Source organism: Alligator mississippiensis, chromosome 1, assembly GCF_030867095.1.
Source record: "Alligator mississippiensis isolate rAllMis1 chromosome 1, rAllMis1, whole genome shotgun sequence".
NCBI lineage: Eukaryota > Metazoa > Chordata > Crocodylia > Alligatoridae > Alligator > Alligator mississippiensis.
The window spans coordinates 162,411,652-162,425,146 of record NC_081824.1 but is presented as its reverse complement, the minus strand read 5'-3'; the positions used below and the strand labels follow the sequence as shown (position 1 = coordinate 162,425,146).

Sequence of the window (13,495 nt, the reverse complement as noted above, 5' to 3'; positions counted from 1 at the left end):
AACCCAGCACTCTTTCCTGCCTACGCAGTGGGTCGGACTCGATGATCTATTGAGGTCCCTTCCGACCCTAACATCTATGAATCTGTGGACTGAATCAGATTTCTTTTGGACTCGAAAGGTGTCAGTTAGTTGGGATTTATATAATTGGAGAAGTAAAAGGGAGGGTTTCTTATCTCTTTTTCCTTCCTCATTGTGGAATGCTGTTCAGCCTTGGCATGTTTGTTCTTTACATTAGTTTATGGTCTTCATCAATAGGGTTGTTTTGTTTCTGCAGATCACTTAAGCATCTTAATGAAATATATCTATTATAGCAAAATAATTTCTGGTACATTTGGATACATCAATCACTATGACTAATATTTTAAGATAAAGTCATGATATAGTGTTTTGGGATTATTTAATGTATGGCTTTCCCTTATTATGTTTCCTTTCAGGCTTTATGCTTTGTTTAATTGCATCTCATTTTCTGGTTTAGTTACCCATCTGGATGGCTTCCTTTTACTTTGCTGACTGTAGCTAGTTGTCACATCTGCAAAGGTTCATGCTATGGTCACTCAGAAAAAAGGCTTTGGGACCTTCTGCTTAGCCATGCTTCTGCAGCTTCACCTAGGCCCCTTGAAAATGGCCAAGGTTAGCAATGCTTTTAGATGAAGTCAGTCAGCTGATTGTTAGCATGGGGACAGGCATGCCACATGTTCAATTTAAGGTGCCACATAAACCAGGCCCAAAGATGTTCTGTATCATCTGTTAAGGTTCCAGCTGCTGATGAGTATGCAGCTGGAACATGAAGAGGGTGGGGGGCTATGGCTTATTGAAGTGTTTCTGGAAAGTGTTTTATTTTTAGACAAGATACTCTGTTCAAAAGTTGTCTTGGGATAGGTGAGCAGAAGCTGCAGCAGCCAGGGTGAGGTATGTTTGTAAGTCCCAAGCTTCCTTTTGTCATTTCACAAATTCTGAGGTCTTGAGCAACTACTATATTTTAAATAGCATACAAATATTGTACCTCCATGCTGCATCAATCTGTTTCTTTGTAACCATTCCCATAAAACTCCTTTACTACTTAATAATAAAAGACGTTTGTTTGCTTAACATAGAAAAGTGCCCACTAAATTGTATGATTTAGATTTTCTTAAAATAATGACACTAGTTTTTCTGTCATGAATACCAGTTTTGGTTCCAGAGTACATGTAATTTGTAGAGGTGCGCTGATAGAATCATAGAAAGTAAGGGTTGGAAGAGACCTCAGGAGGTCATCTTGTCTAAGCCCCTGCTCAAAGCAGGACCAGCCCCAACTAGATCATCTCAGCCAAAGCTTTGCCTAGCTGGGTTTTGAAAACCCCAAGAATGGGCCGGGGGTGGTGCTGGGCTCTTCCCGGCAGGGAGAGCAGTGCTGGGGCTGTGCTCAGGGCAGGTGACGGTGCCACTGGGAGGGGGTCAGGGGGGACAATGGGGTGAACTATGGTGAATTCTGGGGTGGCCACAGTCCACTGTGTAGCCCCTGGCCCAGCCCCCCTGCTGGGAAGAGCCTGGTGCCAGCCCCAGCCCACAGCAGCAGTCTGCCCTCACCCCGCACAGTTTCGGAGGGCACATGCCTGCCATGGCTTCCTTGGGGTGCATGTAGCAGGAGGATCTGCCCCCCTCCCAACAAGCTGCTGCCTCTATCCCATGCCCCACCCTGCCCTAGCTGGGCAGCCCCAGCCCCACTCCCTCCCTTGCCATAGGGGTCTCGATATGCACCCCTCCTACCCCCCTTCCTCTACATCAGATTTACCAGCCAGACACTGCTGTCCAAGCTGCCAGGTTGCATATCAGCAGTTGGATTGGTATCAGCCGATATGGCTCATTAAAAATTGGCCTTCGGTATAGGTCCAAAAAATCTTTATCGGTGCACCCCTAGTAACTTGTAGTGCTTTCAGTGTTGAGAGTGATATTTTATCAATGGGATTGTAGTAAAAAAATTTTGGTAATTATAAAGTAGAATGGCAACAGTAATTGTGTGCATACTTTATAGGTTTTACAGATTTGACAAACAAGCAAGCTGTAACCAGCCTTATATCTCAGTATGTACAAGTGGTCATCTGGTTTTGCAGGTCCAATCTACTTCCAGAGGGTCTAGGTAAGTTTTAAGCCATAACACACATTTCTAATAGGTGAAGTGGTTACTGCCCTGTGCGCTATTTTCTTAAAGAAAAATTCTTAACCATAATTTGATAAAATATTCATCAATATAGGCTACAAAGTGTTAGTACAGTTTGATCAAGATAAACTAGCTATTTCTATTTTTTTAATGAGCCACAAAATAAGCTTCCACTTTTAATCCAGGAATACTTTTACATATGCCAAATTTAAGTGTTTGGGGTTTGTAAGCTTCCTTTAGTGGTTTTAGATATTCATGTATTTGGGTTTCTAGCAACATGTTCCAAAACCGCCAGTATTTGTAAGTTTATGCTGTTAAAAGTTATGCTTCTTAAATGCTTTGGATTTTTTCCTGCTTGAAGAATAAATAGCAGGTGTTTTTCTCGTCAAATGTGTCGCTTATGAAACTCAGGAATGAAATGAACCTTGTCTTTACTGCCATCTGATTGGCAAATTAAGAGTCAAAACTATTTTATTCCAAAGTTGTCATCTTTACTGTCATTTATGTACAAATGAGATTTTTCTGTTTTTTATTAAATTTACTTAATATTTTATTAGGTTTTTTTTAACTACTTTTCCTCTTGTTGTATGTAGATGATGATATGCAATTGTCTAGGCCATTTTACAATTATCAACTAATACAAAGTTACTATACTGGTCATCGGCAGAAACTTGAACGTTTGTCAAGGTGAGGTTCCTCCAAGAACTCTCGAATGTTACTAAGCTTGTAAAATTAGAAATGGATTTCTTTTTAAATCAGCACCTTTTTTTTGTTATAAGTTTCTGATCCTTATGCAGGCACAAATTCTGTTAAGTGCACTTGGGCTGTTTTCATATGTAAAGATTATTTTATTTGTTTTTGTGGTTTCTGGTCCTCTGTGTATTTGTTCATTCTTTTTATGAAGGGAACTCGTTTAATCCAAAAAACTGAATGACTGCTCAGGTTAACATGCATGTGCAGCTTCATGAAATTGGGGTTTCTTATATGGAAAAAAGTAAAACCAAAGAGTTATTGTCATCTAGAATTTCTGTTGAAAGACTTAAATGTTTATTGTGATAGACCTATGGGGAAAAGTTTCAGTCTTTCTTACTGTTAAGTTTTTCTTTTATACACTAAAAGTAGAGTTATTTAGTTTTGATACTTCAGTTTACGGGAACTTTTTTATTTTATAGTTTCTGTAGCAAAAGAGTTAATAGTAAGAGAGCCTAAAAACCATACAGCCTCAAAAGAGTTAATAGTAATAAAGTCTAAATGCCAGACAGCCACAATTAATTTTGCTTCAAGTGTATTAAGAATTTAGGATCTCTACTAAAATACAAGCTTTTTGGATTACTTAACATTTTTTAAAATTTTTCCTTGGCTAGCTTAGTGTCTCAGATTGAACCAGTTGAGTTTTCTCCCTTTCAACTCATTCAGAAGTATGCATGTTCCAAATTTAGTTCTCATGATTTTAAAATAGTCATTTCCATTTTAGTCTTTCTTTGTATTGGTATCTGAGTTTTCACAACCGGTATTAGAATTATAACGTTGTGTTTTTATTTTAACAAATTCATGTTGCAGAGGGAAATGGGACTCAGATTGCTTGATGATTGATGGACTACTTTCCCAGTTAGGCAGTCCAGTTGAGAAGTTGTGGCGAAGAGATGAAGGAGGAACTGGAAAATACCCCCCTGCCAGCCTACATGTAAGTAGGGTTTAAAGAGAAAAAAAAGCAAAATATAGTGAGTGACTAAACATGTGAACAATATTTTCCTTTTTTTCATGACAGGCACTGCTTGATCTCTATTTGTTAGAAAATATTGAAGAAACTTACAAACATGCAATTGTATCCTTTCGGTAGTGTTGTACATATTAAAGTTATAATCAGGCAATAATACTGTTGAAAATGTTTGTTAAACCTTATATGCATTATGAGTTTTAATGATAAATAGAGTAGCATAGGTAGGAGAGAAAATATATGGGGTTTTTATATTTTTGTGGCTAAAAAATTTCTGGTTTTAAAAGGTTAAATAGAGAACATTTTACTCTGATTGAAATTTATCTTCAAATAAAAAGCTTTTATGATTAATTTTGCTACACATTTGTGTAACAACTTGATGTGATGCACCAAAATGTTTGAGAATTTTTTTTCTCTAAAAAAGTAATGGCTACCTAATGCTACTTGCAGAAATGCACATTCTTGCTGAAATCACGGATTCCCCAGCACAACAAACAATGCTTGCTACTGTTCTAGTAAAACACAGGCAGATGGAATGCCAGTGAGAGAAAGGGGAGAATAATAGAAGAAATGCTTAATTTTCAGGATACCAAGATATATGCAATAGTTGCTTTCCTTCTGCTCAGTTTACTGCTTAGCCTAAGTATGAAGGACACTTCTGGATTTTAGGCACTGCTCCCTGTCAAAGTTGTCTTAGTGAAATATGCAACTAAAAAGGCAAGTAGGTCAAAAAGAGAAGGCTAGGAGCAAACAAAACCATTAAGTAATACCCAAGTTCTTTCCAAGTTCAGTTAGGTTTGTTTATTTCTTGGTGGGATCTTTCCCATTTGTACCTAGTTTTTATTTTCTCCACAACACAGGTTTGTGGGGGAATCTATCAAATATAGTGAAGTCAGGGAACCTAGTTGCTGTAGGATCAAAAAACAAAAGCTGTAATGCAACTGTCTGCTTTGTTACCTTAAGGCTTCCTTTCCAGGGTTATCCAAATGTTTCATAGTTAGTAGGGTTGGAAGGGACCTGAGCAGATCATCAAGTCTAACCCCCTTCCATGGCAGGAAAGAGTACTGGGGTCAAACGACCCCAGCGAGGTATTCATCCAGCCTCCTCTTAAAGACCCCCAGGGTAGGAGCCAGCACCACTTCTGTTGAAAGTTGGTTCCAGATCCTAGCTGCCCTGACAGTGAAATAGCGCCTCCTGATATCTAGCCCAATTTAATGTTTTTAAATTATAAATTGTAAACTTTGTAAAATTATTTGTAAATAACTAAATTGTAAAATTATTACAGCTTTTCAATACTTAAAAACTAAAAAGAAGAGTTTTGGTTTTGTTTTGTTTTTTCTTTTATGTTGATTCACAAAGCAGCTTTGGGCTTAAAACTTGGCTTTCTTCAGTTACAGTGAACTGCAAAATTGCAAGACTGTTAAGTTACTTCCGTCCTTTATCCCTAAATTTTAGAATTTAAAGAGTAAAATTTTACTCTTACAAAATGATTTACCTTAATCAAATGTTTACTCAGACAATTTATTTGCTGCTAGATATTATGCAGTTCTTTCCAAACAAAACAGAGACATCAATTGACTCATTCCCAACTGCTTTTGCTATCCCTTGGGGTCTGGTGAAGCTTATTCAAGGCTTTTGGCTTTTGGATCACAATGACTATGAGGTATGTATGTTCTTTACATAAAAGATGTATGTATTTGCAAAGTTACGATCTCACTAATCAAGTAAGATATAAGCTAGAAGCTTTACTTTTTACATATTGTTAATGCATAAATTAAATTGTCAGATAGCAACAATCAAATGTGCTCAGAAATCTTAATTATAATTAATTTTTAATTAAATGGAACTTTCAGTAATGTAATCAACCTATTTATTCCTAATGTTTGAGTTTTCCAAGTGCCTGCTAGGACCCGATTCAGCAAAACATTCTGTTTCTGCTCAGTAAAACATATGAGCATATTTCCAACATGTTACATGGTTACATAGTTTTCAAAATGCTTTATTTGAAAGCTGTGGGTTCAGTATTAAGATTTGAGGCATGGTGCTGTAAAGGCTCTCAAACCTAATGCAGGTCTAAATTTGTTGGTTTTCCATGCTGTGGTTAAGCTGAGTGGTCGCTAAAAGCTAAGTGGAAGTTCTACAGTGACTTGTAAACAAATGAAGTACCAATCAATGAAATGTGACCTCATCAAAATGGGTTTATTAACATGACATAAAATGAGGAAATCTGTTTTTTCTAAACCTGTGACTTCAAATTATGATCTTCAGTTCAATTTGTTATATTTTGCAACAATCATTTGTTTAAACATTAGGTATGAACATATACAATTACTGATCTTGTAAATGCATCTGAAATAGGTTGACTTTCACTTGGGAAGCTTTAAACCTTTTATCATGAAAGGAATGTCCATTTGTTTATAGCTCATAATAAATTTTATTTCTAACCTCTGCAGAATGCATTGACCCTTCTGTTTCATCCAGCTACAATCAAAACCATGTCATGGCAACATATGAAAATTATTCAAGCTCTGATGGGTCAAGGAGAGCATAGACGAGCCCTGAGATATATACAGATGATGAAGCCACCCATGTCAAATAGCAGTGAAGTGCAGCTTCATCTCACTGTGTTATTGTTTAATAGGTAAAGCTATAGAAGATATCTTTAATTATTCTGTTGGATTGTGATAGCAACAAGAGTTTCTGAATGATTAGTGTTAACTGTTGATATACAAGACTTCATGCAAAATATTTGGTCATAATTACTCTATACATCGCATGCGTTAATTGCAGGTGCATGGTAGAGGCTTGGAGTCTATTGCGGCAGCACTCCACCAGGCTAAATATAGAAGAGCTGTTAAAACACATGTTTGAAATCTGCCAGGAGATGGGACTAATGGAAGATTTACTCAAACTACCATTCACCAGTACTGAACAAGTAAGTGTGAGCAGGAAGAAAAATTCTCTAGTAAGTAGTTTGGAAGAAACACTTAAATAATCTTTTTTCTTTTAGGAGTGTTTAGAGAAGTTTTTGCAAACCTGTGCTGGTGTTCAGAATCATGAGTTCCTGTTAGTCCACCATCTCCAGCGTGCCAACTACATCCCAGCATTACAGTTGAATCAGTCATTAAAGGTTAATCTCATGGTAAGCTTGAAAATTCTGTTGAGTGGGCCAAATGTACCATGTGTCATTTGACTGAAAGTCATGTGATAGCCTGCTGTAAAACTATCTTACTCCCTTCATTTCTAATATCTGGTATTTTTAATATGAGCTGATGCCATTTCTTTGACGCCAGGAAGTAGCTGTTCAATGTATATTACAACTGCATTTTAACAGCTAGAAAGTTTTCTGGTTACAAATCCACAAAGTAGTTTTAGATCAAACTTACAGTTAAACTCTGTCATTCTATATTAGGAATTCAATGTTAAATTTTATTGCTAAAGAGAAGAGAGTGTCTTTTTTTATTATATTTGTGCAGATACTAGATTTAACTAGAATTCTTGTTGTAGACATTACCAGATGAATTTCATGGATAATGTGTAGTTGTGTGTGTGTAGTATGTATACATGTACATGTGATGTGTATAGTATAGTCATAAAAATAAAAATGAGATGAAATTAGGTCACAGAATTGGGTATGGTATGAGATTCTTTTCCTGTGGCATAAAAGGCATGCTGTGTTGCCTACTTTTGTCTCTTGCCTGCTATTTTATTAGTTAGCTAGGCATGGTCTGGCTACTATGCTATGTAGAGAGGAGTCATGGCTCAGGCCCTGATCCAGTTGGTGGGGAGGCGGCACAGCCCAGCTCCAATCCACGGCTTGGGGCTTGAGCCTTGGGAATTTGGCAGTGTGGGAGGGTAGCCATATTAATTGCCACTGCTCCCCTGCTGCCAACTTTACTGACCAGTAGGGAGCCCTGCAGGCCAGGTGTTATGGCTCCATGGGTCACAGGTTGAGCACCCCTGTGTTATAGAGATTATATATAATATGACAGATGCAGTACGAAGTGCTTTATAATCCTTGAAGAACGCTTCTTCCATAAACCACTGAATGGAACTGCAGATTCATACAATGGTTTCACAGGTCGATCTCTTATTTAGATCCACCTAAATCTGTATATGTATAAGACTCTTATAACTCATATAACAAGTAATTTCTTTCAAAATAACTCAGTTGTACACTTAGCTGAACAGTTGTCAGGATTGTTCCAGCCAGTAGCATTACACTTCTAAGTAAAACTACTGGTTTTTTTAACTTGGCCTGTTTTAGAGAGATGCAAAGCTTAATTTTAATAAGAATTTTTTATCTTTTAATATTGAAATTCTGAACAGAAAGGTGCTGAGTGGAAAAACTGTTGTTAACTAATGATTGCTGATAGTTTAACCCTTTCACTGTTTGCCATCAGTATTGGCCTATAAACCAGTGTTTCTCAACCCATTGATCGTGACCCAAAAGTGGGTCCCAAGAGTATATGAAAGGGTCATGAATAAACTTTAAAAATGGTTTCTCCTTTAAAGGAGAAAACCGTGGGAAACTGGCTTTTCCCTTGCAGGCTGGCAGAGTTGCAGCCTGCAAGGGGTCCTTGGGGCCCCTCATGCCTCACATCTACCCCCACCCCACACACACTGGGAGCCTGGAGTCTGGGGGTGAGGGCAGCGGGTCAGAAGTGAGGGGCACTGGCTTGGGACTGGCCACTGATGTTTACAAATGGGTCCTGGAACAAAAAGGTTGAGAAACCACTGCTATAAACAACATACAGACTGAAGAAAAAAATTCTACCATTTGATGCGTGTATATTAATATGTAGAGAGCTAAAATTATTTTACGTTACCTTAGTTCCTTAAGAGTGTTCTATGTATTTAAATTAATGGTTTGTATTTGTATGTAGCTGATTTTGTGGTTTGTTTTTTCTTTTGTTTTGTTCTTGTTTGGTTTTTGTTGTTTGTTCATTAGAATGACCGTGATCCTCGTTTGAAAGAGAGATCCGTTGCCAGAAATTCTATATTGGATCAGTATGGAAAGATCCTTCCCAGAGTGCAGAGGAAGCTGGCTGTTGAGAGGGCCAAACCTTACCATTTGCCTTCGTCGATTTTGCGGGAAGGTGAATTTTGCTTCAAAACTCTGATGAATTTTTATAGGTTTCTTTCAGATATATGATATGAGGCTTCTTTTTTTCCCCCTCATTTTTAGTTTCAAGGCCCAAGCCATTATCAACAGTGGCAAAACAAGCCACTGCAGCAAATGTGCTTACAAGAGCAACTTTCATCAATAATGTATTGTCCAAAATTGGAGAGGTGTGGACAGGAAATGAATTGAAGAGTAATTATTCACAGTGTGATAGGTAAGAACTTCCTATGTTCCCTTATGATATTGCTGTTAAAGCTACAAGCATGCAAAAAAACCCCATAAGCTTTAGACAAGTTCAGTAACAAGCAGATTTGATACCAGAAATATCTGAGCTGTTTTCAAAGCAATTTGCAATGGCATGCTTTGGCATATATGTATCTTTGTCTGGTTTGGAGTTCATTAGGCATAACATCTTGATGTTACTTTTAGCTTTGTCAAAGTTATGCTATTTTCTCAGAACCATAGTTTTCCTTCACTTATCTGCCTCGTGCCTTTTATATATGAGAAAAAAGTCTGTGTAAGGAATGTTAAGATTTCAAAGTCAAACTCTTAACAGCTACAAAATACCAGAAATAAGCTTCCCATGAACTTTATTGAGCCCTATTGTGCACAGTCTTTGCATACATGCTCAAATACTACTTTTTCCCCACAGAACACCAGCTTCATTTCAGCCCCAAAGATTAAAGTTCGGCAAAATTTTAAGCAACGGGGAAAGTGCCTGACAACCTTAACCATAGTTGGTGCTATCAGCTCTACCTATAATAAACTTTAATCCAAATATTTTTGGCCTGTCAGTGGATGATGATAGTTAAATTCCTCTTTCATCTGTAGTCCTAGAACTGAAGAACCACCACCTGAGCTGCTCCCTGGTACAGAATTACCTGAACCATTCATTGGAACCCCAATTACAAAGTCTTCACGTAAAAGTTCCAGGTAAAGTAGAATTTCAGATTAAAATTTTAAGCGGGTATACGATTAAGATTCACGTTCGTGAGCACTTGCCATTCTAAATATTTAAGTAACTTAAGCTTTACTTAAGTACTGTCTTGTAAAGTTAATAGCATTCACAGTTTTTTAAGTTGTTTTGATAATTATTCCTTTTTGCATGTGTAGCTTTCTGCATTCCTAAAATTCATTTCTAGGAAAATGGTTTTATAATTGCTAGAAAAAAAAATTTTTAATCCTCAGGCTCAAAAAATTCTGCTTAATCAGTGAAATTGGAGCAACTCTGAGCATGCCTGTATTGCCCCAGTATGGCAGTAGGGAATACCCTATGAGAGAAGTTGAAAACATTAAAATATTTTTCTGATTTCCACATCATGGAGCAAGACCCGTGAAGCTGGAAAACTTGGGCTTAGTAGAAGGGAAGGACCTGATAAAGGGTGAGACCAAAATAAAGGTGTGATGGACATGAGGGAGAATATATTGAAAGGAGGGTGGTAATGCATGCAAGCCTTGGAAATGGATTAAAAGGAGAAGTGAGCCTAGACTAAAGTCTGTTTTGTGGCAAAGGCACTAGGCTGTATGTTAGGAGGAGATGTGGGGCAAATTCAATTAATCTCCCCATGACATAGTTCGCCATCTGTAAAATAGGGGAAATTATTTCTGTCTGTGTTATGTCTGTTTATATTGTAACTTTTGGGGGGAAAAGACTCTACATGTTGGGTATGTAATTGCAGTTTAGGCAGTATAACACAGTTAAGTCATATTAGCAAAACTTAATAACATGTTGGATGGTTGGTTATAGAATGTTAGACAGAATAGCACGAAGAGTCATCTAGCTTAATGCAGTATCCTCCTGTAAAACCAAGGTCTTTCTCTGAATATACATCATCCCAAGCACGTGTTTGTCTACCCCACACCTAAACTTCTAATGATGAAGGTTGCACAGTCTCCCTAGGATTATTTCGTTGTTTAACCACCCTCATAGTTAGAAAGCTCTTGATATCTAACCTAAATCAGCTTTGTAACTTAAACCTGTGTGACTGCTTCTCATGTCCCCTGTGGAACTAGAGAACAGTTGGTTGCCATTCTCTTTATTAAAAACCTTTTGTAGTTGAAGACTGTTATCAAATCCCATCTGGCTTCTCATCTCTTCCAGTCTTTCCATGTATGTTATATTTCCTAATCATTTTTGTTGCTTTCCTTTTGATTTTCTTTAGTTTGCCCACATCTTTGCAACAGATGCATTAAATATTCAAAAGAACGATTGGGGATGTATCCTGACATTCATTCCTTAAGCCAAAAATGGTTGATTCTAGCAAGGGCATGACAGGGGATGGGTCAGTCAAGACAGGCCCCATTGTTATACTCTTCCTCTATTATTGGCCACTCTTGGAGACTGAATACTGGGCTAAATGGACCATAGGTCTGACCCAGATAGCACCCCTTATGTTCATGAAGGGTGGTGCCTGAAATTAAACACAATACTGCAGGTGAGGCCTCGTCAGCTTTGAATAGGGTGGAAAAATCACTTCTGGGCTATGTTTTAACATTCCTCTTGATTCATCTCAGTATGTTGGCATTTTATGTAATAGTTTTATGCTAACTTGTTTAGCTTGTGATCCACTGTAATCTGCAGATCCTTTTTTGAAGTACTGCAGCCTAGTTAATGCATTTGATTTGTTTCTTCTTAAATGTTGTAGTTGGCACTACTTCTTACTGATTTCATCCTGTTTGTTTCAGACCGCTTTTTTAATTGATTAATTTTTTTTGAAACAGTTCCGCTGTCCTGTAAAATATATGCTCACCCACCCATTGGAACATGATAGGGGATCTCTGGGTCCTCTGGCATCCCATAGGTCTTTGCTTATTCTGTATTTCCCCCCTCCACCTTTTGCCCCCCATATCAGAGAGCAAGGAGAACAAGCCACTGTCAGTGAGCGCTCTTGTCTGCCCTACCTCTACTCTGCCAATATGATTGTCCTTCCCCTACTCTCTCCCCTAAGGCCCTTTGATTGCTGAAGTCCTCTGACTAGAAAGCATGCTATTGCAGCAATGTTGAAATGCTCTGTCTGGGGGTCATGATAAGAGGCTGCACATCTGTTTACAGCTGAAATGCTCCAGTTTTGAAATGGTTCAAAGTGCAGCTGCACTTTTAAATTCTTCATAGGTTACTTTTGCCTCCACCCTTAATCATTCATGGGTTTTTTTTTTGTTATTTATATATAAAAAGGTCTTGCTACCACTGCCTAGGGTATAATATTACTGCTGAAGTTTTTAAGGTGGCCATAATTGCTGAAGTTTTGATAGAACTTTACCTGTTGCCTCAGCTTAAACTATTTTCTAATCAGGAAGAGCATGGTGAATAATGCTACCCACTTCTCTGTGGAGAGGGAATTTAACTTGCAAAGCTTTTGCTCAGAAAGGAGTGTTCACATTCCCAGAGGCTCAGCTGCCAAGTTTGTAAGTGCACTTTTTCCAGCTGATGAAGGAACAGTATGGCAATTGAAGCAAAACCTAGGTCTACCTGATTTATATAGTTTCATGCTGTCTGTGGAGGTACCTCTAATAACTAAGAGTTGTTAGAATTAAAAGCCATCATCAAGGCCACATAAGGCTTTATTAAGCTATTGTCCAAAACAAGAAAAGCAGGTAATCTTTCTTGTAAGGTATCAGATTAGACTACTTTAAAGCAAATTTGATTTTCACATTTTAAATCTAAAACCTTGACAGATTGCTGGATTTGGTGGTTTGTCCAGTTCCTCTGTATTCTCCAGCACTTGAGAGGAATTGGCAGACACCCTGTAGAGTTGCTGCTTCTTGCATCGTTTCCAGCCCACTGCAGTCAACGTCGCAGAGTTCTGTGTCTCACAAGAAAGTTTCAAGACCATCAGAGTTAAATTTGCTGGAGACTCCTATTGTGGTTAAGGTATGTAAAATTGCTACTCTTTTTAAGTATTTTAAACTGTGAGAAACATCACAATACATAATGTCAAATGTATAGGCATCAAAATGCTGGCTCTCTAAAAGCATTGTATTTGTATATATAGTGCCATTAGAAATCATACCTAGAGAGGAAAGGTGTCTTGTAAATCAGTAGGTTATTTCTAATTGTAACAAAAGAGCACAGGGTGCTCTGTTACTAGCAGGGTCCTGAGTGGCAGCTAGGCAGCCTGCAGCTGCCTGCAATACCAATTAGGCAGAGTTGCCTGATTGGGAGCAGGGCCTAGCTGTGCTCTATAAGAGCTGAGCCTTGAACTGCAAAGAGGTGGCAGCTTGCTGCCAGCAGCTGGGGAGAACACCACTTAGTTGGAGTGCTGCTCAAGAGCAGCATCTTGGAGGTAAGAGCTGGGGCTATGGGGGAGGAGGCGGCCCCATGGTCCTGGGCATGACAGAAGACTATGCCCTGCTAGGGACAGGTGGCCTGGTGGTATTGTCTGTGGCAGGATAGTCCCTCAGAAATGCCAGGCCAATTACTGCCCTGGTGAAAGGCAAGTATGGGGCACCTCCTAACCCCCCAGCCCCATATCCCTGGTGGGTGAGATGGAGCAGGGGGAGCCCAGATTCACCAAGA

At 38.5% G+C, this 13,495-nt stretch overlaps 1 protein-coding gene across 2 annotated transcripts in view; it reads left to right on the top strand.

The window, feature by feature from the left end:
* AHCTF1 (AT-hook containing transcription factor 1) overlaps positions 1-13,495 on the top strand; it is a 68,486-nt gene that overhangs the window by 35,657 nt on the left and 19,334 nt on the right. For both annotated transcript variants that reach the window (XM_019500578.2, XM_014600043.3), the window contains exons 16-27: positions 2,012-2,116; positions 2,731-2,824; positions 3,698-3,821; positions 3,906-3,962; positions 5,371-5,517; positions 6,308-6,495; positions 6,645-6,789; positions 6,865-6,996; positions 8,806-8,953; positions 9,043-9,193; positions 9,811-9,912; positions 12,655-12,850. In XM_019500578.2, coding sequence (XP_019356123.1) covers positions 2,012-2,116; positions 2,731-2,824; positions 3,698-3,821; positions 3,906-3,962; positions 5,371-5,517; positions 6,308-6,495; positions 6,645-6,789; positions 6,865-6,996; positions 8,806-8,953; positions 9,043-9,193; positions 9,811-9,912; positions 12,655-12,850 — 1,589 coding nt within the window. The remainder of the gene's footprint in view (positions 1-2,011; positions 2,117-2,730; positions 2,825-3,697; positions 3,822-3,905; positions 3,963-5,370; positions 5,518-6,307; positions 6,496-6,644; positions 6,790-6,864; positions 6,997-8,805; positions 8,954-9,042; positions 9,194-9,810; positions 9,913-12,654; positions 12,851-13,495) is intronic.